Source organism: Pseudophryne corroboree, chromosome 1, assembly GCF_028390025.1.
Source record: "Pseudophryne corroboree isolate aPseCor3 chromosome 1, aPseCor3.hap2, whole genome shotgun sequence".
Lineage (NCBI taxonomy): Eukaryota > Metazoa > Chordata > Amphibia > Anura > Myobatrachidae > Pseudophryne > Pseudophryne corroboree.
This window is the reverse complement of record NC_086444.1, coordinates 201,377,602-201,404,056: the sequence shown is the minus strand read 5'-3', so window position 1 is coordinate 201,404,056 and position 26,455 is coordinate 201,377,602. Positions and strand designations below refer to the sequence as shown.

Genomic DNA, 26,455 nt, shown 5'->3' with positions numbered 1-26,455 from the left:
GGCACCTCCGAGGCTGTGGAACAACTTCTGACTAGGAGAGGTACAGTAGTGAAGGAAATGGCATATTTAACCAATATACTTTTTTTTTCCTGTGTGACACTACAAGTGTCAGCATGGTAGCACCTTTAATTATGTTTAGAATTATGGTGTGCAGCCCAACCTCCCCCCTCCCATATATTCTGTATTGTGCACATGTGTGTAAACTTGAAGGTAGAGACTTCTTCAGCTTGGACTAACACCCCTCCCACCTGCCTTTGGGTGTTTTTAATTCGTATAGTGTCCCTGCATTTACAGATTACATATTGGAATAGGCCATATGAATGGTAATTCCTGGATATATTTATATAATATGTAAGTATTAGGAATGGGTTTGGGGTGTGGGGCCCCCCTTAGTTAGTGTGGCCAGGCTGCCTTGAGGCATCATTATTGTAACACTTAATCTAACACTTTTTAGTACTTAAACTACTTCTTACCTATGTAACACTTTTAGTACTGTGCTGCTACTTCTTATTAATGTAACACCTTTTAACACTTAAACTGCTACTTCTCACTAGTGTGATGCTTTGGGGCGATTGTGTGTTGCTGGCCAGGTGGGTCCTGTGCGCTGGACTTAAACTTAAGAAATGTGGTGGACCCACCTGATGAGGTCACCTAGCGGTGGGCCCAGAGTTTATTATAATAAAAATTGATCTAAAAAATCTGTTTAGAGGGTGCACCTGCATTCTTTCTTTTTTTTGTGTGACACTACAAGTATGGCAGCACCTCCTATTAAGTTTAACATTTTGGGTGTGCAGTCCAGCTCTCCAAATTCTCTAACACCCCCCCCCCCCCCGTCCCCCTCCCCGTCCCCCTCCCCAGTCCAGACTGATGTACTGTAGTTCAGTAATTTTCTTTCTCATCTGTTGTGGAATTTATTTGATTGCAGCATACTGTACTGCTTGTTGAGATCATTTATCAAACTTCACATTACTGTATGTTCACATTCAACATGACTAGCAATAATCAAACCCGGTCGTGTCTAGTCTAACTGAACTAATTCTTAATTCGGTTTGGTTCATTGGTTTAATGATAACTATAAGGGCAATTACTATTTCACACAGGGCCAGTTGGTGTTAAATAACTTTTTTCCCTTTAATAAATGAAATGATAATTTACAAACTGATTTCTGTGTTTAGTCAGATTGTCTTTGTCTTATATTCACTTTAGTTTGAAGATCTGAAACGAGGAAGTGTGACAAATATGCAAAAATAGAAGAAATTATAAAGGGGCAAAAACGTTTTCAGCCACTGTACAGTGTACAAATAAAGCTGTCCAGCAATTGTGGGCTACATGCAACATCAGCCAGTATTTACCCTGCGTGCACAAGCACATTAATGCATTTGTACCCCTTGCAGTGCAACATGGTTTGTCCAGGTGCAAAGTTTCTCCTTTTCTTTGCTTTGCTCCCAATGCAGAATCAGCTCCGTAACCTTATCCTGTTTCTCTGATGTATGTTGTAGCCTACCTTGAAATTTGATTGTTTTCTTTGCTTTGCTCCCAATGCAGAATCAGCTCCTTAAACTTATCCTGATTCCCTGATTTATGTTGTAGCCTACCTTGAAATTTGATTGGAGGAACCACTTGAAAGACCTTTCGCGCTTTATGCTGCCTGGTCTAACTGGTGAAATGGAAGCTGTGACCGCTTATATTCTGCAGCGAAACAGTGAGGAATTCTCAACCACTGCAGGGTCCCGAATGAGCCTTATCAGCATCACTGAATCATATGAGCATTATGGAGCCATATCAGAAAAACAGAGGCCAAAGAAAGTTGCTAAGGCAAGTGCCAAAATACTACCAAAGTAATGATGTTGGTTTCATTGGTTCTAACCTCCACTCTTTTACGTATTTATTTTAGCATAAACGTAATAGTAAAATGCATTAAGCACCTTATAAATGTTATATAGCATTAAAAGAGGCATTATAGACCATTTCCAAATCACAACATATACAGATATACAGAGCAGATATATAATATCTCACAAATGCAACTAATTGTTTGCTATCTGCATAACGGAAGAGCATTGGGGCTGGTTGGTGAGCGGATGAGGCAGTCAGGACTCCTCAGAAATGCTGCAGCAGCATACAGGGTTGGCCTCAGCCACACACACCCCTGCATAACAGTCATCTGCAATTGTTTAGCCCAGTGACAGTGGCCACAGTTGGACCAGTCATTAGAAGCTGGCAGATACACAATGGGTAACGATACTGAGTCAACATTTTGAACTTGATCAGCTCCAGGATCTGATGATTGACTGGCTGTCCTTTAGATGCAGGTGCTGTGATTGGCTTCACAGCAGCTGCATCTAAAGTATATGGATATAATGAGGATGAAATAAGGGTGAGGGGAGACGTGGGATGGCAGCAGGGAAATCACAGTAGATGAGAGAGAAAGAGGGTTAGTTTGGTGGGACAGCAGTGGGGTTACAGGATAATAGAGAGGAATAGCTGGGAGTTCTTGGAGAGAACAAAAGTATGGAGGAGACAGTACATCTGGGAGTTGAAGTTAGAGTCATTGATGGAGAAACGTGCTGCGCTCAGGTGTGCCGGAAGAGAGTACGGCAGGAGCAGACCTGCATGCCAAGTTCAGAAGAACAATAAGAAATGTAAATTGGATCAGTGCAGGAAAATGTGCAGGCAATGGTGTTGGGATGAGTGTGTGTTTATGCGAAGTTATAGTTCCATTTCTCTAACGTCCTAGTGGATGCTGGGGACTCCGTCAGGACCATGGGGATTAGCGGCTCCGCAGGAGACAGGGCACAAAAATAAAGCTTTAGGATCAGGTGGTGTGCACTGGCTCCTCCCCCTATGACCCTCCTCCAAGCCTCAGTTAGGTTTTTGTGCCCGTCCGAGCAGGGTGCAATCTAGGTGGCTCTCCTAAAGAGCTGCTTAGAAAAAGTTTTTAGGTTTTTTATTTTCAGTGAGTCCTGCTGGCAACAGGCTCACTGCAACGAGGGACTTAGGGGAGAAGAAGTGAACTCACCTGCGTGCAGGATGGATTGGCTTCTTAGGCTACTGGACACCATTAGCTCCAGAGGGATCGAACACAGGCCCAGCCATGGAGTCCGGTCCCGGAGCCGCGCCGCCGACCCCCTTACAGATGCCGAAAAGCGAAGAGGTCCAGAAACCGGCGGCAGAAGACTTTTCAGTCTTCATGAGGTAGCGCACAGCACTGCAGCTGTGCGCCATTGTTGTCACACACTTCACACCAGCGGTCACGGAGGGTGCAGGGCGCTGCAGGGAGCGCCCTGGGCAGCAATGAGAATACCTTGTTCTGGCTAAAAAATACATCACATATAGCCCTTGGGGCTATATGGATGTATTTAACCCCTGCCAGGTCTCACAAACTCCGGAGAAGAGCCCGCCGAAATAGGGGGCGGGGCCTATCTCCTCAGCACACAGCGCCATTTTCCTGCTCAGCTCCGCTGCGAGGAAGGCTCCCAGGACTCTCCCCTGCACTGCACTACAGAAACAGGGTAAAAAAGAGAGGTGGGGGGGGCACTTTTTTTTTGGCGTTTTTGATATATATTAAGCTGCTATAAGGGAGACAACACCTCTATAGGGTTGTTCCTATATATTTATAGCGCTTGGGTGTGTGCTGGCAAACTCTCCCTCTGTCTCCCCAAAGGGCTAGTGGGGTCCTGTCTTCGATAAGAGCATTCCCTGTGTGTCTGCTGTGTGTCGGTACGTGTGTATCGACATGTATGAGGACGATGTTGGTGTGGAGGCGGAGCAATTGCCGGTAATGGTGATGTCACCCCCTAGGGAGTCGACACCGGAATGGATGGCTTTATTTATGGAATTACGTGATAATGTCAGCACATTACAAAAATCAGTTGACGACATGAGACGGTCGGAAAACCAGTTAGTACCTGTACAGGCGTCTCAGACACCGTCAGGGGCTGTAAAACGCCCTTTACCTCAGTCGGTCGACACAGACCCAGACACGGACACCGAATCTAGTGTCGACGGTGAAGAAACAAACGTATTTTCCAGTAGGGCCACACGTTATATGATCACGGCAATGAAGGAGGCTTCACATATCTCTGATACTGCATGTACCACAAAAAGGGGTATTATGTGGGGTCTGAAAAAACTACCTGTAGTTTTTCCTGAATCAGACGAATTGAATGAAGTGTGTGATGAAGCGTGGGTTAACCCCGATAGAAAACTGCTAATTTCAAAGAAGTTATTGGCATTATATCCTTTCCCGCCAGAGGTTAGGGCTAGTGATGAGCGGGTTCGGTTTTACTCGGTTTTACTCGGTTCTCAAAACGGCATCTTATTGGCTCACGGATGTCACGTGTTTTGGATAGCCAATAAGATGCCGTTTTGAGAACCGAGTAAAACCGAGTAAAACCGAACCTCGCTCATCACTAGTTAGGGCGCGCTGGGAAACACCCCCTAGGGTGGATAAGGCGCTCACACGCTTATCAAAACAAGTGGCGTTACCGTCTCCTGAAACGGCCGCCCTCAAGGATCCAGCAGATAGGAGGCTGGAAACTACCCTGAAAAGTATATACACTCATACTGGTGTTATACTGCGACCAGCCATCGCCTCTGCATGGATGTGCAGTGCTGGGGTGGTTTGGTCGGATTCCCTGACTGAAAATATTGATACCCTGGATAGGGACAGTATTTTACTGACTATAGAGCATTTAAAGGATGCATTTCTATATATGCGAGATGCACAGAGGGATATTTGCACTCTGGCATCGAGAGTAAGTGCGATGTCCATATCTGCCAGAAGAAGTTTATGGACGCGACAATGGTCAGGTGATGCGGATTCCAAACGGCATATGGAAGTATTGCCGTATAAGGGGGAGGAATTATTTGGGGTCGGTCTATCGGATTTGGTGGCCACGGCAACAGCCGGGAAATCCACCTTTTTACCTCAGGTCCCCTCCCAACAGAAAAAGACACCGTCTTTTCAGCCGCAGTCCTTTCGTTCCTATAGGAACAAGCGGGCGAAAGGACAGTCATATTTGCCCCGAGGCAAAGGAAAGGGTAAGAGAGTGCACCAAGCAGCTTCTTCCCAGGAGCAGAAGCCCCCCCCCGGCTTCTGCAAAGCCCTCAGCATGACGTTGGGGCTTTACAAGCGGACTCAGGGGCGGTGGGGGGTCGACTCAAGAATTTTAGCGCACAGTGGGCTCACTCACAGGTGGACCCCTGGATCCTGCAGATAATATCTCAGGGTTACAGGTTGGAATTCGAGAAGTCTCCCCCTCGCCGGTTCCTAAAGTCTGCTCTGCCAACGTCTCCCTCAGACAGGGCGACGGTATTGGAAGCCATTCACAAGCTGTATTCTCAGCAGGTGATAGTCCAGGTACCCCTCCTACAACAGGGAAAGGGGTATTATTCCACACTATTTGTGGTACCGAAGCCGGACGGCTCGGTAAGACCTATTCTAAATCTGAAATCTTTGAACCTGTACATACAAAAATTCAAGTTCAAGATGGAGTCACTCAGAGCAGTGATAGCGAATCTGGAAGAAGGGGACTTTATGGTGTCCCTGGACATCAAGGATGCTTACCTGCATGCCCCAATTTGCCCATCACATCAAGGGTACCTCAGGTTCGTGGTGCAAAACTGTCATTATCAGTTTCAGACGCTGCCGTTTGGATTGTCCACGGCACCTTGGGTCTTTACCAAGGTAATGGCCGAAATGATGTTTCTTCTACGAAGAAAAGGCGTATTAATTATCCCTTACTTGGACGATCTCCTGATAAGGGCAAGGTCCAGGGAACAGCTGGGGGACGTAGTAGCACTAACCCAAATAGTGCTGCAACAGCACGGGTGGATTCTGAATTTTCCAAAATCTCAATTGACCCCGACGACACGTCTGCTGTTCCTGGGAATGATTCTGGACACGGTTCAGAAAAAGGTGTTTCTTCCGGAGGAGAAAGCCAAGGAGTTATCCGAACTTTTCAGGAACCTCCTAAAACCAGGGAAAGTGTCTGTGCATCAATGCACAAGAGTCCTGGGAAAGATGGTGGTTTCTTACGAAGCGATTCCATTCGGCAGATTCCACGCACGAACGGACAAGGGTGTCTCTTCTGTGGTGGTTGCAGAGTGCTCATCTGTTAGAGGGCCGCAGATTCGGCATACAGGACTGGGTCCTGGTGACCACGGATGCCAGTCTGAGAGGCTGGGGAGCGGTCACACAGGGAAGAAACTTCCAGGGAGTATGGTCAAACCTGGAGATGTCTCTTCACATAAATATACTGGAGCTAAGAGCGATTTACAATGCTCTAAGCCTGGCAAAACCCCTGCTTCAGGGTCAGCCGGTGTTGATCCAGTCGGACAACATCACGGCAGTCGCCCACGTAAACAGACAGGGCGGCACAAGAAGCAGGAGAGCAATGGCAGAAGCTGCAAGGATTCTTCGCTGGGCGGAAGATCATGTGATAGCACTGTCAGCAGTGTTCATTCCGGGAGTGGACAACTGGGAAGCAGACTTCCTCAGCAGACACGATCTACACCCGGGAGAGTGGGGACTTCATTCAGAAGTCTTCCACATGATTGTGAACCGTTGGGAAAAAACAAAGGTGGACATGATGGCGTCTCGCCTCAACAAAAAACTGGACAGGTATTGCGCCAGGTCAAGAGACCCTCAGGCAATAGCTGTGGACGCTCTGGTAACGCCGTGGGTGTTCCAGTCAGTGTATGTGTTTCCTCCTCTGCCTCTCATACCAAAAGTACTGAGAATTATACGGCAAAGGGGAGTAAGAACGATACTCGTGGCTCCGGATTGGCCAAGAAGAACTTGGTACCCGGAACTTCAGGAGATGCTCACGGAAGATCCGTGGCCTCTACCTCTAAGACGGGACCTGCTTCAGCAGGGACCGTGTCTATTCCAAGACTTACCGCGGCTGCGTTTGACGGCATGGCGGTTGAACGCCGAATTCTAAGGGAAAAAGGCATTCCGGAAGAGGTCATTCCTACACTGGTAAAAGCCAGGAAGGAGGTGACTGCACAACATTATCACCGCATTTGGAGAAAATATGTTGCGTGGTGTGAGGCCAGGAAGGCCCCCACGGAGGAATTTCAATTGGGTCGATTCCTACATTTCCTGCAAACAGGATTGTCTATGGGCCTCAAGTTGGGGTCCATTAAGGTTCAAATTTCGGCCCTGTCGATTTTCTTCCAGAAAGAATTGGCTTCAGTTCCTGAAGTCCAGACTTTTGTAAAAGGAGTACTACATATACAGCCCCCGGTTGTGCCCCCAGTGGCTCCGTGGGACCTTAATGTAGTTTTGGATTTTCTCAAATCCCATTGGTTTGAGCCACTCAAATCGGCGGATTTGAAATATCTTACATGGAAAGTAACCATGCTACTGGCCCCGGCTTCAGCCAGGAGAGTGTCAGAATTGGCGGCTTTATCGTATAAAAGCCCATATCTGATTTTCCATTCGGACAGGGCAGAACTGCGGACGCGTCCTCATTTTCTGCCTAAGGTGGTGTCAGCGTTTCACCTGAACCAGCCTATTGCGGTGCCTGCGGCTACTAGCGATTTGGAGGATTCCAAGTTGCTGGACGTTGTCAGGGCATTGAAAATATATATTTCAAGGACGGCTGGAGTCAGAAAATCTGACTCGCTGTTTATACTGTATGCACCCAACAAGCTGGGTGCTCCTGCTTCTAAGCAGACGATTGCTCGTTGGATTTGTAGCACAATTCAACTTGCACATTCTGTGGCAGGCCTGCCACAGCCTAAATCTGTCAAGGCCCATTCCACAAGGAAGGTGGGCTCATCCTGGGCGGCTGCCCGAGGGGTCTCGGCATTACAACTCTGCCGAGCAGCTACGTGGTCGGGGGAGAACACGTTTGTAAAATTCTACAAATTTGATACCCTGGCTAAAGAGGACCTGGAGTTCTCTCATTCGGTGCTGCAGAGTCATCCGCACTCTCCCGCCCGTTTGGGAGCTTTGGTATAATCCCCATGGTCCTGACGGAGTCCCCAGCATCCACTAGGACGTTAGAGAAAATAAGATTTTACTTACCGATAAATCTATTTCTCGTAGTCCGTAGTGGATGCTGGGCGCCCATCCCAAGTGCGGATTGTCTGCAATACTTGTACATAGTTATTGTTACAAAGAAATCGGGTTGTTATTGTTGTGAGCCGTCTGTTCAGAGGCTCCTACGTTGTCATACTGTTAACTGGGTTCAGATCACAAGTTGTACGGTGTGATTGGTGTGGCTGGTATGAGTCTTACCCGGGATTCAATATCCTTCCTTATTGTGTACGCTCGTCCGGGCACAGTATCCTAACTGAGGCTTGGAGGAGGGTCATAGGGGGAGGAGCCAGTGCACACCACCTGATCCTAAAGCTTTATTTTTGTGCCCTGTCTCCTGCGGAGCCGCTAATCCCCATGGTCCTGACGGAGTCCTCAGCATCCACTACGGACTACGAGAAATAGATTTATCGGTAAGTAAAATCTTATTTTTTTTTTCTATTACACCTTACACTGTGTGTGTGTGTGTGTGTGTGTGTGTGTGTGTGTGTGTGTGTGTGTATCTAGCTATATAAATATATTAGACCATAGGGACTCACTGTCCTTTGTGCCCTGTGCCCCCCGAAGGCTTAATCTGCCTCTGCACACTACCACCATCATGTTTGGCTGTTGGTATAATGTTGGTATGACGTTCTTTTTTTTTCGTAAAACTTTTTTATTGACAGGTGAGTAACGATAACATACAGAATGAGAAAAATACGTTATACATGAGGATATTTAGGGATATGTCGTCTCGTTATAGTAAAAATAAATGTTATTATACCAGTAACAGTACCCCATGCAGACCCCTAGTGAAGTAAAACTTTGTACTTAAAGAGGTAAACAAGTATCAAGTTGATAGTGGGGAGCAACCACGATTGAGCCTGTTGAACATTTAGAAGCAGTATATTCAGAAGGGGGGTGTGGAGTCGAGTGATTCCAAAAGATACCATTTGGTATCTTTAAAACATTTCCTTAGTGCTTCTTTGGTAATCGGGGAAAGGGTCAGAACATAGGGTAACCAGGTATTAAAGTACTGTGCAGTCAGTTTTTCCTTCTGCAAAGTGGTATTTGTCCAGTCAAGATGGAAGAGTTGTGAGATCCTAGGGTGTACCAGTGTGATGGGTATGGGGTCGGTAGAGATCCATTGTGAGAGGATTGTCTTCTTTGTGGTATGGCGTTCTTATTGTAGAATGCTGTGTTAGCTTTATGCTACATGTAATGGGATCCATGTCATACTTAAAAAATTCAATTTTTGACTCACCGGTCCACAGCACATTAGTTCGAAAGGCTTTGAGGGGTCATCAGTGTGTTGTATTTATTTTTAGCAAACGTGAGATGAGCCTTTATGTTCCTTTGGTTATCAGTAGTTTTCACCTTATAAGTGTCCCATAGATACCATTTTTGCACAGCCTCTTATGGTGGAATAATAAGCAATTACATTACTTGAGGGGAGTGATGCCTGCAGTTCCTTAGATGCTCATCTGGGGTCTTTTGTGACTTTCTAGATCAGAGATTTTCCACCTTTTACAACTCGCGGCACACTGACCAAGATTTAAATATTGCCAAGGAACATTCAAATATAATGGTGATGCATGGTGCAGTTGCGTGTCCTAGGATGTCATGTCGCAGCTTCTCCATAGGTGATGCCTGAGCCACATTTGAGAAAGCCAGAAGAGCCGAACACTGCCTGGGCCCAAAATTAGAACTGGCTCTGCAACCATTAAATCCACCAGTATTGATCGTTCCAGGGCCTCAGTAGCGGCAAAACACTGACGGGCCTGGCTCTGCTTCTATGGCGGCACACCTGGAGACTGCTCAGGGCACACTAGTGTGCCACAGCACAGTGGTTGAAAAACACTGTTCTAGATGATTGGTTAATGCACTCTTGGAGGAATTTTGGTAGGCCAGCCACTCCTGGAAAAATTCACCATGTTTCAATATTTCTCCATTTGGAGATAATGGCTCTCACTGTGGATCGCTGGAGTTCCAGAGTTCCTTAGAAATGGCTTTGTAACCCTTTTCAGATGGGGGATGCAGTCAATATACAGGCTGTCGGGATCCCGGCATTCAGGAGACTGACGCCGGAATCCCAACAGCTGGTTAAATACTGACGCCTGGAATCCCGACACACGTTCAGTATTCCCACTCTGTTGGTGGGTCCACGCTACCAACCAAGTGGGAACAGAACCTGTGGCGATCAAAGCGAGCCACTGGGCCCAATGCATGGCGAGCGCAACAAGCCCGCGAGGGGACTCTTTGCTAGGATTCTGGCAGACTGGATGCAGCTGTCGGTAAAGTGACAGCTGGCATCCCGTCTGCAGGGATATCATATGTATCCCTAGATGGATATATATTAATAACCGTCTTTATCATCTCTTATGGAATTTCTTTTTATCATAGCATTCTCAGGCAGATTTAGGGGTTAGTGGGCCCAACGGAGTAATTGAATTGTTGCTCCGTTCGGCCGCGCACAGCCTCTGGTGCTGACATTACTCTTATTTTGTTCCATCATTTTAATGGGCTGGTAATGAGTAACCTAATAAGAAAACAAGCCATGAGCTATAACATTTAATTTTTTCATAAAATGATGTATGCATATTTACTTGCGGGGCAGTCTAGCCATGTCCTGCCCATTCACTCTCAACCCAAGATGGTATACAGTACATTAGATTGGAAATACTAATGTAGTTACCTGTTATTTTGGACTGACAATAATGAAATATTAGCCCAAGTGCCACCCCCCAAGATGTGCCATCCCTAGACACGTGCCTCATGTGCCTATTGGGAAATTCTCCACTGAGCATACTGTTCTGCTTGTTGAGACATTGCTGAAAAGGTTCTGTTTTAGTGATGCTTAGATCCAACTGGGCTGGTAGTAATCAAGCCTGAAAGTGACTAGTTTACCTGAACCCAATTTAGTTTAGTTCATTGGTTGAATGAGCAACTAAGCGAGCAATTACTATTTTACACAGGACCAGTATGGTTTTGGGTAATTTTTTCCCTTCACTTAATGAAATTATCCTTTAAATTGCATTTTGTGTTTACTCAGGTTGTCTTTGTTTTATATTTCATTTTGTTAGAAGATCTGAAATTATTAGCGTGAAAAGTGTGCAATAATATAAGAAATCAGGGAGGGGACAAAAACAGTTTCACGCCACTGTATATTTAGGTTGAGTATCCCATATCCAAATATTCAGAAATACCGACTATTACAAAATACAAAATTTTCTGAGTGAGATAGTGAAACCTTTGTTTTCTACTGGCGCAATATACACAAACTTTATTTAATACACAAAGTTATAAAAAATATTGTATTAAATGACATCCAGGCTGTGTGTATAAGGTGTATATGAAACATAAATGCATTCTGTGCTTAGATTTGGGTCCCATCGCCATGATATCTCATTATGGTATGCAATTATTCCAAAATAAGGAAAAATCCGATATACAAAATACTTCTGGTCCCAAGCATTTTGGGTAATGGATACTCAACCTGTATATACTTGCTAGATAAAACATGATAAATACATAATAGACTTGTATTATACAGTAGATATAAGCTTAATAACAAGGTAGACAGAACAAATACATACTTGGAAATAAAGGGTAAGGCAGGCCCTGTTTATGAGAGAGCTTACATTGTAATTGGAAGAAGGCAGAGTTGGAACAAGAGGACTGATTGCAGTAATGTGGGTAGTATAGGTAGGAATAGGGTGAGCTGTAATAAAGAGATGGGTTTTCATAGAGCAATTAAATTTGGAAGGCCGTAATGTAATCTGGGCATGATATGTAATTACATAAATATATAACGGCACAAGAGAAGTCTTATGGATGGAAGTGATAGGTGGGTACCAGGGACAAGGTGCAGGTCAGGGGTAGATCTAAGAAGGCGAGAGAGAATTTTGAGATGAGATGTATGAAGAGGGGGTGTTGTAGAGTGCTTTCTAGGTAAGGGTGAATCATTTGAATTGGATTCTCTTTGACAAGGAGAGCAAGGATAGGAATTTGCAGAATGGTGCTGCAGATGTGGAATGGTGCGAGAGAAAAATAAGGCTGGCTGAGGCCATTAAAATGTATTGAAGTGGGTGTTAGATGGGTCGGGCAATGTTGGACAGGAGGAGGTTGCAGTAGGAAAGCCAGAAGATTATGAGAGAATAGGTAAGAGTTGTGGTAGCATCTTGGTTAATAAAAGAGCATATTCTGACAATATTTCTACGTTGGCTATGACAGGAGGAGTCAAATGTGACACTAAAGCAACTGGTTTTGCAGAGAAATGACTGGTGTTACTGACGGAGAGGGATATTTGAGGAGGAGGGAAGATAGTTTTGTTTTTTATTGTAATGTCTATAGGGCCTAATTCAGACCTGATCGCTGTTGTGCAAAATCGCCTGGTTTTTTTTCGCACTGTAGGAGTAATATAGCACAGCAACATTAGCTGCGACCAGTCCGTGCATGTAGCTCATGGACAATAGTCCAGATTGAGCCGAGGGAGCATCGTTCATCGCCAGCAGCATATGCACTGGGCAATATAGTAAACGACGTCGCTCACGAAGCTCAAAATGAGCGTTGTAGTTTACTTTATCGCCAAGTGTGTATGCACCTTATCAGCCATCACTATACAAGCACAGGGCCTGGCACCTGGGGAGCCATCATGGGGGGGACTGTGGGAACTGGTGTCCCGGGCCTTTACAGAATGGGGGCCCACCCCAGGCTCCTACCACCAATACCAGCTCTCTGTGAATCGTTCCTATAGGTCCACAACAGTCCACCCATATGTAACTTCACAATGTAGGACATCACATAGGGGTGGAGCAGTGCGGCAGAATCTTTTTTTTGGGAGAGACGGGCCCTGTCCATTTAGTCAGTCCCGGGCCCCACAATTTCTGATGGCAGCCCTGTCTGGCACTGCAATGTAAGGGAAGTGTTCTGCAAGTCATGCTGAGATTCCCAACAATGTAGCCACAGATACCATTTTGACACTGTTTAAGTGATAAGGCTTTCCTTACTGTATGATATAGAGTCACGTTCAAAAACATTTACTGATATTATAATGGAAATTTGCTTACTGTGAATATGATGTGTTTTATAGGATTTCCCTACTACTATAAATCATTGCATTGAGAGGTTTTGTACAATATGGTTACAATATTTTTTTGTGATGCTGTTTGTTTACAACAGAAGTAGGAAACCTGTGGAGCCAGCTGTCGTGGACTGCAAGTCCCAGCATGCCTTCCTTTTGTTGGCATACAATCTTAACAGACGCTGAATGTCACACTAACCCATACTTATGCTGAAGTTAGGTGTTGGAATGAAATAGTATATTACATAAAAGGCAACTGCAAGCTGTCTTGCCTGTATCCTAACATGACCTACCTCTTCTCCTCCAGTTTTGTGTTGACATGACAGAAGAGTTTGATGGGCTGTTCCCCCTGGCATTGGCGTGCAGAGATGATTCAATACAAAACATAAGGACTTGCTTTGTAGAAGCCTTTAGCAAAGCAGTGACTTCTGTCCTGACTAGACTGGAAGAGTGGAGCTCGCAGGTGCCAGAGAAAGCTCCTGTACAGACAGCCCTTGTTGTTATATCCTCCGCTATCCATATTCTGCACCACCTTACACACTATAATGAGAAAATGAGCAAGAGGTATGTATGCCTACCTGTTCCTATGCCATGTATCTTTTATAGCACATACATCCGTGTAGTGTATTATCCTGAGCCTGTATAAGCTGCATCTATTGCTTTTGTGAATGCTGCAGAAAAAAATAGGGATCATTGAACCCTATGGGAAAATGTGTGCTCTTTGCAAACAGGAGTGAAAAAATTGACGCATTAAAAGCATTGCAATTAGTTGCAATGACTGCATCCAGTAGCGGAGTCTGACAACACCAGATGGGAATGAGTAATGCTAGTTATATTCTTGGCACTGGAAACGGATGTTAAAAAGTATAGACAGTAAATCTGTTGCATGGGGCTGTGCAATATGATGGTTATTATATTATATGCTTGTCATGGAGATGTATAATTGAAATGGAGGGACTTATTCACACAACAAAGAAAGAATAACTTAGCATACAGTATTACAACCTCTACGCTTAGAGAGAAGGAACACTAATGGGAAGGGGTGAGCGTACACAAGCTCAGTACAGAAGGATGTATTCATGGAAATGTTACCAAGTTAGAGCTGGACACAGAGCCCTGTGGGCCTACCGTGAGGCTTATCTTTTGCTGATGCTTCACCTTGGCGCAAAACATGTGCAGATGATAATGATCAGGGCCAGATTATGGCTGGTGGGGGCCCAGGGGCTACAAGGTTGTGGGGGCCCCCACCACTAAAATAGCTGAAAACACCCCCCTAACCCTCCCCCCTCGAAACACGCACACACGCAGTGGAGCAACTGAGGAGGAAGAGACTGCAGCGCACACACAGCAGCCAGCGTCCGGCACCTGACACCCACAGCCACAGTGGAAGCTGCTCCCTGAGCAGCCGGAGTAGAAGCTGCAAACAGCTGTGTGTTGGAGCCCCGGGACAGGCGCACCTGACTCCCCTCCCTTAATCCGGCCATGATAATGATGACGATGATTGGAAGCTAATTCTGCTAAACTCTCACAGATAGTATAGAAATTATAAGTGTGGCTACTATATTATATGAAGTTGTGGCATTCTACTGTATTTGCATGTATTAATTGATGTTTGCATTCGGACTGCAGTATTTAAGAATATTCCCATTTCATTTTTAAAGGGGAAGACGGGCAATGTTTATTTATTTGAATTTCATTTGTACTTATTTATTTGTGCCAGTATTAAATTATATTTTACATATATTAATAACAATGTCTACACTTTATTACAATACATTATTGTGATTAAATTGGGCAATGTGACTTTAGCGTTAATCCTAATCCAATCAATACCCATCTCTATACTTTCTTTGCTCCCACGGTAAACCAAACGGAAATGTTTACCTGGTACATATGATACTGTCACAGAGCATAAGCACACAGAGTAGTTACAAGTTTTTGGGTCGTCTTTTATACCTGTATATTTTTTTTTTTTTTACTTAAAATGTGTCCAAGTCTACATGAACCCCTGAAACAATATAACATCCCTGTCTGGCTTCTATCTGGACTGTTACTATTGTCCATTTGTTTTCCACTAGAACTCAAAGAGCCTTGGTGACTCTGGGAGCTTTTTGGCCCTAATATGGCGCAAGTTTAGTATTGATAAATGACAAAATAAAAGACATAATTAGGATCTCAGGGATGTGGTCAACAACACGTTATAAATCAGAGCAATTGGCATCCTCTGCACTGGTTGTGGTACAAAGGATGCGTTTAATTTACCGGCTGTCGGGATCCCGGTGGTCAGGATACTGACGCTGGAATGCCGACAATGCCGCCAGCTGGAATCCTGGTGCAACAGGGCTATTCCCACTCGTGAGTGTCCACGACACCCATAGCGTGGGAATAGATCCTGTGGGGAGCGCAGTAAACCACCGAGCCCACAGCGTTGCGAGCACAGCGCGCCCGCAAGGGGACTCTTAGCGCTGGCCCCACTTCCGTCATTTTGGCGGGTGGGATGCCGCTTTCGGGATATTGACAGCCGGCATTCCATCTGCCGGTCATCTATACCGAACCGTGGTACAATATTGCAAGACAAATGCACTTGGATATCTCAACACTGCTCTGAAGGAAGGGTGAAGCCGCTTCCAAATGTGATGGACCTAAATTGTTTGAAAATCCTCTTCACCCAGTCTTTAACTGCTGACCAGGGTTGTTTCTTTTGGATAATCCTAAGTAGGGTTTGGGAAAAAACAACAGGGTTTTAAAAGAACATCGTTTTGGTTTAAACAGGTTTTCATTTTTAAAACCCCTTTTTTTATTTTTTTTTATTTGCGTTAATGTTTTAAGGAAAAAAAATAAATCCTGCTTATTATATTAGTACTGTGAAACATCTTGATCAACCATGTTTTAATGCTTTCTAACATTAACAATCCAAAGTTATTAGGCTTTGAAATGATTCATTTTACATCTTTCAATAAAACAATTTTTTTACTGCTTATTATTCCTTTTATTCTGAATATATGTAGATAGACTAAACATATTAAAACACACAAAGAACACTCAGAGACATCTCAATAGGACTGACATAAATATGAAGGACTGAAATAAACATGAAGATTAAACCACAAGGTGTTTCTCTGCATATTGCCTCTTTAATGTGTAGGAGTTGTTTACCCTTTAAGATTGAGATTTGAAGTTGTGTTTTTCTCCTGTCCTACAGGATTGTTAGGGTAGGAGTTTGTGGAGTCTTAGCTGATGCTAGGCAGATTTAATACATCTCTGATCTCGTTCACTCTCCATATTCCTCTGTTGTGTGTGTGAATCTACTGCATTGGTTCAGCTGACTAAAAAGAAGACCACAAGCAACAAGAATGGAGAATAATACCAGAGGGACTCCCTTATAAATAGGCTTTTATAAAGAAGTCATGCCACCATGCCTGTAGTCACAGCTTAATAGCAAAACAGAGTTGTTTTAAAATAAAAAAAAATAAAAAAACTATTTGCTTTAAACCATTAAACGAGCCATCCCTGAAACTAAGTAAAAGCTTTTCCTGATAAAATATAGTACGAATGGTATATCATTTAGCTAGTCCTATTCTAGTTACAGCAAGATCAGCACTGGAGAGCGCCTGGAAGGTTCTTTACCTCTCATCTCTCTTTCAACTAAATCTAAAGATTTCCACATTTGAGCAATGGAAAGCATTAGATTGGGTCCGGTATGTAATACCGGTGGTGAGGATCCAGACGGTCAGGAGGCCGACACTGGAATCCAAACAGCCGGAATCCGGGGCACCGAGTCCCCTCGCTACGCTCGCCACGCTTTGGGCCAGGTGGCAAGCTTCGCTCTTCACACTATTATATTCCGCTTCAGGTGGTGGCCGAATAAGAACTGTGGGCTTTGCTCGGGATTCCGACCGGCGGTATTTCGCTGTCTGTCTGGATTCCGGCGTCAGTCTCCTGACCTCCGGAATCCTGATAGCTGGTAAATTAACTGCATCCCCCTTAGATACTGCTTGGTTGATTTCCAATGTGTTTTTTTTGCACTTGCTATAGTTCCTTGTTACCTCTGTAATATTCCCCTTATGTTCACCTTGTTTATTTATGGGGGCATCAACCCCTTTGCATGAAAACATTTGTAAACTGGTGTCTATTCTATTTTTCACTTTATATTATGCTCTTGTTGAGATACAGTACTTGTTTTAATTGAAAAATAAAAATAATTTGGCAAACAAAAGAATCTCATAGGTTGAGTATGAAACAGTGGTGCCACATCCATTTGTAAATTGAAAGTAAAAATCAAAAACACCCTTTCAAACGTGTATGTATTCTCCTTGTGATCTAATTAACAATAAAATGTCTGATTCTGAGTCGCACACTGTGTTGATGTTGGACGCAGATAAGCAATGTTTTACTACATGTGCCCAGAGTCCGTGCGCAGGGCTGCAGTGCCAATTGAGACGTAAAGTCTCTGTAGTGTTTGTGCATTACTGGTTGTGACTGGGAGGTGACTAAACAGACGCACGGAGATGGTACCCCTTATGTGTGTTATGGGAGTGTCGCTGAAGTGGTTGCGTACACAGCCAATCAATCACTCACATTGGAGGCTATACTCGGACAGAAAATATTCACCTGCCATAGGACTGGTGCAAGTTATGATGAAGTGACTGATGGTGACATCTATAGACACACCAAACGGTATTACAGCATCTAAAGCCACTATAAAGTGGGCATTTCAGTCCTTGCACATTCAAATGCACGCTTTTACTAGCAGAAGCATATAATTGCAGGCGTGACTACAGCGAAAGATGCTAAGCACAATCAGGTGTGGGAATTTTTTTTTATAAAATGCACTCTCCTATCAATTCAAGATAGTAGCCAGTTTTCCAGTATGTAGTAGGGATGCTATACATCCCAGATTCCCGGGATCATACCGCTTTTTGGGCTCTCATCCCGGTGTCCCAACAACTATGTTCAGGATGTACAAATGTCCCAGTTTATATTGAAGCCAGGCCAGAGCATTGGAGGAAGGAAGAGGAGTCGGTTGCAGGGATCTGGATGGTGGAAGCGGAGTCGGGAGCAGGGCACTGGATAGCGGAAGAGGAATCGGGGACAGGACACTGAATGGTGGAAGAGGAGTCGGGGGTCGTGCACTGGATCACAGAAGAGGAGTGGGGGCCAGAGCACTGGATGGTGGAAGAGGAGTCGGATGCTGGGCACTGGATGGCAGAAGAGGAGTCGGGTGCTGGGCACTGGATGGCAGAAGAGGAGTCGAGTGCTGGACACTGGATGGCAGAAGAGGAGTCGGGTGCTGGGAACTTGATGGCGGAAAAGGAGTCAGATGCTGGGCACTGGATGGGGGAAGAGGAGTCAGGGGCCAGGCACTGGATGACAGAAGAGGATACAGGGGCCGGGCACTGGATGGCAGAAGAGGATACGGGGGCCGGGCACTGGATGGCAGAGGAGGATTCGGGGGCTGGGCACTGGATGGCGGAAGAGAAGTCGGGGGCTGGGCACTGGAGGGAGGGTGGGTGGAAGCAGAGGTCTTGGTATATTCTCAGGTATTAAAAAAAATGATCTCAATAACTGCAACATTTACACACACATATATGTATACTACGGTAATTACATTCAGGTTTTCATGCCACTGACATTTTCAATTTACATTTTTTAGTTCTCATTCTTATTGAACATTTCCATTCATACATTCATATCAATGGCAATAAAAATAGATGTAAATAGTAAATACAGAGATAGACAGATCGTACTACCTTTACTGTAAAGGGGGGTACACACCGAGAGATGTTTGCCTAATTTTAAGCAATCTGACTAGATTGCTTAGAAATTAAGCACGGATCACTCCGTATTTATGCCCCATGTCACACGCCATAGGCGGCGTTCACCGTGCTTACCCCATGCGTGCCTGCTGGTCTGTGTTGCGGCCTCCACCTTCGGTGGTCCACGGGCTCCGGCGTCTGGCTGGCGCGGCTCCCGGCGGTTCCCCGGGGCAGGGGCGCTGCCATGACACCCGGCATCACGTGGGCGGGGAGCGGGTGACGTCATCAGACTGTTCCGCCAATCCAACGGAGGCGGGAGATTCAAAGTCAGACGCCGGGCAGAGCCTCGGCGCCTGAGTATCGTCTTTTCCCCTGAAGTGGATGCCAGTGCTCTCGTTCCCGGCGAATCTCTCTGCAGTCGTACCCCAGTGTCTTCGGCACTTTCAGCTGTCAGCTGCTGCACAGTTCCAGCGTATCCAGCGGCTGGTGTGTTCCTCTGCAATCCAGTCACCAGTGCTTCTTGGAGTCAGCGTGGGCTGCGGGCTAAACGCCGCTCTCAAGTTCTACAAGTCATCAGTGTCTTTAAACACCGTTCTCAAATTCTACAAGTCATCAGTGTCTTTAAACACCGCTCCCAAGTTTTGCAAGTTACCAGTGTCTTTAACCATCGCTCTCAAGTTCTACAAATCATCAGTGTCTTTAACCACCGCTCTCAAGTTCTACAAATCATCAGTATCTTTAATTACCGCTCTCAAGTCATACAAATCATCAGTGTCTTTAACCACCGCTCTCAAGTTCTACAAATCATCAGTGTCTTTAATCACTGCTCTCAAGTCATACAAATCATCAGTGTCTTTAACCACCGCTCTCAAGTTCCGCAAATTATCAGTGTCCTTAATTACCGTTCTCAAGTCATACAAATCATTAGTGTCTTTAACCACCGCTCTCAAGTTTTATAAAATCATCAGTGTCTTTAATCACCGCTCTCAAGTCATACAAATCCCCAGTGTCTTTAACCACCGTTCACAAGTGTTTCAAATCTTCAGAGTCTTTAACCACCGTTCACAAGTTCTTCAAATCATCAGTATCCCTAAAAACATCACTCACAAGTTCTTCAGTCACTATTATCTAGTACCAACACTCACAAGTACTTCTTTCTCTGGAATCTTTAACATTGCTTACAAGCTCTCCTATAAGCCTGGACATTCCCCCCATACGTTCCTTCTTTGCCATGTGACATTGCGTTGCTCCCTTCCTGCAATAAAGTTCTTTAATATTTTCACCAAGCTTTACTGTCAGAGTCCTGTATGAGGAAGACCTATATCAGGCCATCCCTGTTCCGACCCAACTGTGGTTCCTCTCCCCTACCATCGGGAGAACCCCCGAGTTCACAACACCCCCAACCTAGGTCAGTGACACCCCATAGCGATAGCCGGTGCGCGACCCCGCGTGGCGCTATCGCTGACTCTAGATTGGCATGCATGCCAAATCTAGTCAGATCGCTCACTCCACTGCTGGGTGACGTGAGCGGCCCCTCGCTCAGCACACATCGTGCCTAATATATGTGCTGAGCGTTCTTTGATAGATCGCTCAGCACACATCTCTGGGACACAACTCTCCATGTGTACCCCGCTTAAGAATTAGCATGCCAAACACTGAGTACAGCAAAACTGCCCCCCCCCCCCCAAAAATGAAAAAGTAACACATAAGGAAAATACTGTAGCACAAATGTAATTACAATGCCATCCACACAAACCACAGCTTATGTGTAACTATCATCTCTGCCCTACTAGTGCAAGTTACACTGAATACAAATGTGAGTTAGTTTATAAACATAGGGGGTTATTCAAACCCAAAGGCAGCGGCTGCATTCAGGTGGTCTGCGCACGCGCACTGGAGGCGGTGTCTGTGTGCAACCCTACACCTTGCGGGAAGGATGTGGCTGCCAGGTGATTGACAGCGGCGGCCGTCGGGGGAGCAGCGGTTCGTGGGTGAGCTGAATAGGGGCGGGACAGGAGCATTTTTTGGGGGGCTGTGTGACGTAATGCAGCCATTTTAATTTAAAAAATGGTCGTGGACCGCCTGACGCGCTGCCAGGGGTCAACCTTAATTAGATGCATCCGCAATATAATTGTGGGTGCATTGGGAGGCGGCACCACACATACTGGGCGGCTTTGCCCTGTGGTGGGCGGCCCCCAGCATGTGAGGAGATGGATGCAGATCTTGTTGCATATGCAGCGATTTGCATCCATCTCTGAATCAGGTCCATAGAACAGCATTATTTCTACCGATGGAGAACCAGAGAAAATGGATGCAGGCTACAATCCGTATAATAGACATGATAATACATAGGGCAAGGATTAATTACACCCTACTAGATACAAATCGCGAATTATTTTATGTACATTTTTATTTTTTAATAATGGTAAGGAATACTTTATATATTTTTGACAGTTTTCACCCTTGTTACAATTAAATGTTTTCTAATCCTGAAAACACTGATGGCAAGCAGGCACTTCTGCTATTACTCTGGGTAAATATTCATTCACTTACCATTACAAGATAGCAATAGATGCACAGGACTAGAGAAATCCATCTACTTATGTGATTTCATTTACAGTTCCCGAGGACATGTTTGACTGCTGTGTTCTGATGAAAACCACCTGTATTACTGTGTAGTATCATAGTTTCCCTCACAAGTGTCTGCTCTTCTGATCATCTCATTTCCATAGGCCCTTGTTTCTAGCGGCTGTCCAGAGATACCAGGAGTTTGTCAGCAATCTCCAGGTCCAAGTTACAAATTACTGCATCAACATTTGTGCTACAAGCCTCTTTCATGATGCAGAGAGCCACCACTGGGATGATAACAACGCTTTTTATGAGGTGAGAGTGTAAGGACTACATTCTTCCATTATACACTGTTATATTTCACTGTAATAGGACATTTAAAGCATAAGCTCTATGACAGTACTTCCTCCCAGAGGAGACATTTATTCTATGGACAGATAGTTACCTGCTGATGTAGAATATGTATGTTAGCTAACAGCTACAATCTTATTGAAAAAACATATACATGGGAGTTGATGCCCCTCCCCCCTCCCACTATAAATCATTTACTGAGTCAGCAAATACACATGGTCTCATCATTTTCCATTCAGGGTAATGTATTTCTTATGTTGTACAATGGTTGTCAGTGAAGTTCTCACCATTACTAGTTATTTATTTATTATTATTATTATTATTATTATTATTATTATTATTATTATTAAGTGCACATTTGCATACAGAGAGCACAAGACCACGTGATTCTGCATAGTAGAACCTAGCATATGACATAGACAGCAAATGTATACTACTCACTGATCTGTATGTCCAGTATACAGTATAGGTCTATGGTGGTCATTCCGAGTTGATCGCTCGCTAGCAGTTTTTAGCAGCCGTGCAAACGCTATGCCGCCGCCCACTGGGAGTGTATGTTAGCTTAGGAAAAGTGCGAACGAAGGGATCGGAGAGCGGCTACAAAGTTTTTTTGTGCAGTTTCAGAGTAGCTCAAAACCTACTCAGCGCTTGTGATCACTTCAGACTGTGCAGTTCCTGTTTTGACGTCACAAACACGCCCAGCCACGCCTGCGTTTTTCCGAAAACTCCCAGAAAACGGTCAGTTGACACCCATGAACATCCCCTTCATGTCAATCACACTGCGGCCACCAGTGCGACTGAAATGCATCGCTAGACCCTGTGCAAAACTACATCGTTCATTGTACTCGTTTGACGCGCGTGCGCATTGCGCAGCACAGCCATTTTTTAGCCTGATCGCTGCGCTGCGAACAAATGCAGCTAGCGATCAACTCGGAATGACCACCTATGTTATAGATGATATGCATTCATTAAAGAATCTTCAGCTCTGTGCTTGTATCTCATATCTCTTTTTAATTTCATAGGGTTTTTTTTCCTATCTATACACTAATCTAATTCTCCTGTATTTGCAATAATAATTTGCTGCTTGTTTGCAAATAGAAACAGTATAAATATTTAACGCTTTTATTAAAATTATAAGATTAGATTTTATTTTCTGTGTATCCTATACAGACGCCTTTATCTTCCTTTATTGAATTGGTTATATCTTAGCCTGTGGAAGCACCCCCTACTCTTCAGTAAATAATATACAGATGTGTCCTTATACATCATTGCTGTAGCCACGCCAAACAGCCCCTCTCAGTGCGCTGGGTCCCCAGGGGCGGATTTAAGTAACAAACCGCCCCTAAGCACATTATTGGCTGCCCCATCATCACATCACATTACTGCCCCTGCATTTCATTGCCAGTCCAGATGCCTCAAGACTGCCAAAACAGCACCAACCTCACCCCACTTCCACCTCCCAGACCACAATTTACTGCCCATTGTACCACTCCCGCATTTGTAAAATAAAATAATATATGTAAAAAATAAGTTGCACTGATGAAAAAAAGAATAACCTGACCTCATCAGCCTGCTGTGCTGCCCCCCGCAAAGTTCTTCCCCTAGGCACGTGCAGTGGTGTATTTGCCATTAGGTGAGGTGTCTAGTGGCAAAATCCACCACTGCTGGTCCCGTGAGACTTTTTTCACATTTTGTTTTCTTTACAAAATGAGTCTTAGTCACAGTGTTATGTGACTAGGATGCACAAAGAGACTGTGCTGAGTAATATGGTAAACAACACTTGCAGGGCCGGATTAAGCTTTGGGGGTGCCTGGGACACTTAAGACAGGGGACCCCAGTGGAAGGTGGGGGGTGTATATTAGATTGTGCATACCTCCCCACATGTCCCATTCCAAGAGGGACAAAATGCTCTATTTAATTGATAAGAAAGGTATTTCAACACAGGTGATTCTAATCATAAATTAAGAAGGAAGTCCAGGTAGAGAGAATGTTGTCCCTCCTAAAATGGAGCATGGTGGGAGGTATGGATTGTGTACATTAAATTTAAACCAATGGTGTATATTAGTTTTAAACTAATAGTTTAGTAATGCCTGGGTACTCTTAACTGGGTACACCTAAGTGAGAGACAACTATTTTATAAAATTTTCTTGTATTGTAACAAACACAACTTAACCTTAAAATACACATTGAAAAATAAAATAATTTATCTTGTCACATGACAGAATAGCAGCAGCCTCTGTTCTACTTACATACTGGGACATGACTCAGGAGGACTCTTTGGGTGAGATTCAAATGACATATCACGCCCAATTTCCTTTCTAAAATGATCTCCGTTATCGTGCATATTGCGCCCATAGTAATCAGGTTTACTGTGTAAAGGGTTGGGTGCCTCGCTACTCCAGGGGTAGCGAGCTGAAATAATGATACAACGTCCCTGAGGGCAGAAACAGAATGAGTGTGGAAAGGGGTGAAAATAATTGAATCTCCCCCTCTGTGTATGTCTCTATCTGTAGACCCAATTGGTTTATTTGCATAACAGTTTACACAGGACTCAGACACCCAAACAGGAAGGAGGAGAAGCTTGGATCCCATTGTCACTTACAGCTCTCTCCTCCCTCCTATCTCTCTTCTGGTCAGAAAGCTCGGTCGGTAGCTCATGAAACATGATACACCTGTGACTCTGCCTGCACTGCATACTGTCCTGCTCGCATTCTGGCTGCTGGTTCTGCTGCCGCTTAAGAGGGAAAGCTAGTGAGGTCAGTGTGCTCTGGCCAGGGGGGGGGGGGGGGGGGGGTTCTGACAATGGGTGGCTCGGGATACAGTATGCTATGCATCCCCCCATTAATCTGGCTATGAACACTTGTATATCTGTGTGCAACTGAGTCTCTGAATCTACGCATACAAAGTGCTACGATGCAGCGGCCGCAGCTTTTTTTTCATACAAACTCTGTTGTGCTTCATGTACAGGCTCATTCGCACAACTTGCTATTGGAATGGGAAACTAGCACTCATCACACATTTTGCAGGAATCATAATCAGAAGCTGACTCTTCCTGTCTTGTGTGCAGCTGCAGGAGGGCTGGTTGTGTGATATAGCATCATCATGCAGGGAAGAGCTGCACTATCGCTGTGGCACCCCTCCCTCTATCTGTGGTCATGATGAGCCTATCTGTGTGTGAACTGTGACCTTCACTGGCAACTTGCTCCTGGTGCTTCTCCTCTGCTCAGGTCCTGTAGCAGCGGCCACTACATTTGTCTCAGAGGTCTACTAGTACATCGCTGTAGATGTCTTAGCCACTACTACTGAGCAAGCCCAGTTTGGAAGACATTTGGGGTGTCAGGATGACTAATCATAAACCATTTATTTAATTTTAAGTCTGCTCCAATCAGTAGATTAGGTATAATGCACATTGTGGCTTTATTCAGAGTCGAAAACAAATGGAATAGCAAAATGCTTCTAAAAAAATGTTAATTTAAAAAAAAATCTATTTTAGCAGCATTTGCAAGTGTGTCACTGCTGATCCCTCTCCCTCCCGTACATAGGTCTGATGCAGCTGGAGTACTACTGGAGGCGCAGTGTCACTGTGAGAGCTGAAAGCGTAATACACCATGGAAACATATTACTACTGATCATGGCCAGTTAGAGCAGATAATAAGTTCCCAAGTGGATTGGGGCAAATGAAATGCGAAGCAAAGCATACACAAATAGAAAGTTATATTTGTTTCTCACTACATTTCAGTGTGCATGCTGCCGCTTCCCCTTCCCCAACTGAGTATGAAGCTTTCTTTATTTGTGCAAATTGAGTGTGCACTGCAGTGTAGAGAGGCTTTTAAAGCACTGATGCAGCAGGTTTACTGCTTTTGCATATATGTGTGTGTTTATTATGTGTGCAACCAATCGGGTGCAGATATCGTCATCAGGTCAGGTCTAACCAAGGTTAGAGCATCTCCAAATCAGACCCTTCCAGATGGGTATGTTTGTGAGTACACGCTCACACCATGGCCTTACTGTACTTTGGCCACAAATGCACTCCCATTCCAGCCCCAGTCCTTCCACTCATAGTTACTCAGAGTATGCATATCTATAAAATGATTAAAACGTCTGAAAATCACATACTTGCCGCTGCATTGTCTTTGGGCTTTTAGATAGTGACTGGCAATGAGTTTGAGTTTCTTAATGCTATAAAAAAAACACACACAAAAGAAACCTTATGTTAAATGCAAACACCTATGATGTGTGATTATTACTAACATAGGGGGTAATTCCGAGTTGATCGCAGCAGGAACTTTGTTAGCAGTTGGGCAAAACCATGTGCACTGCAGGGGAGGCAGATATAACATGTGCAGAGAGAGTTAAATTTGGGTGTGGTGTGTTCAATCTGCAATCTAAATTGCAGTGTAAAAATAAAGCAGCCAGTATTTACCCTGCACAGAAACAATATAACCCACCCAAATCTAACTCTCTCTGCAAATGTTATATCTGCCACACCTGCAGTGCACATGGTTTTGCCCAACTGCTAACAAAATTCCTGCTGCGATCAACTCAGAATTACCCCCATAGCCAGCAGGAACCGCATTGAATAGAAAACATCCAAATGCAAAACAAAAACAGAACACAAATGAAACTTGAAAATGTCCAAATAGATATTGTGACATTAGAAATGTTGGG

At 44.6% G+C, this 26,455-nt stretch overlaps 1 protein-coding gene across 1 annotated transcript in view; it reads left to right on the top strand.

The window, feature by feature from the left end:
• The window catches only part of KIAA0825 (KIAA0825 ortholog), a 712,480-nt gene that overhangs the window by 214,633 nt on the left and 471,392 nt on the right, over positions 1 to 26,455 (top strand). Inside the window, exons 7-9 of the mRNA XM_063964012.1 lie at positions 1,591 to 1,815; positions 13,420 to 13,676; positions 21,601 to 21,751. Coding sequence (XP_063820082.1) covers positions 1,591 to 1,815; positions 13,420 to 13,676; positions 21,601 to 21,751 — 633 coding nt within the window. The remainder of the gene's footprint in view (positions 1 to 1,590; positions 1,816 to 13,419; positions 13,677 to 21,600; positions 21,752 to 26,455) is intronic.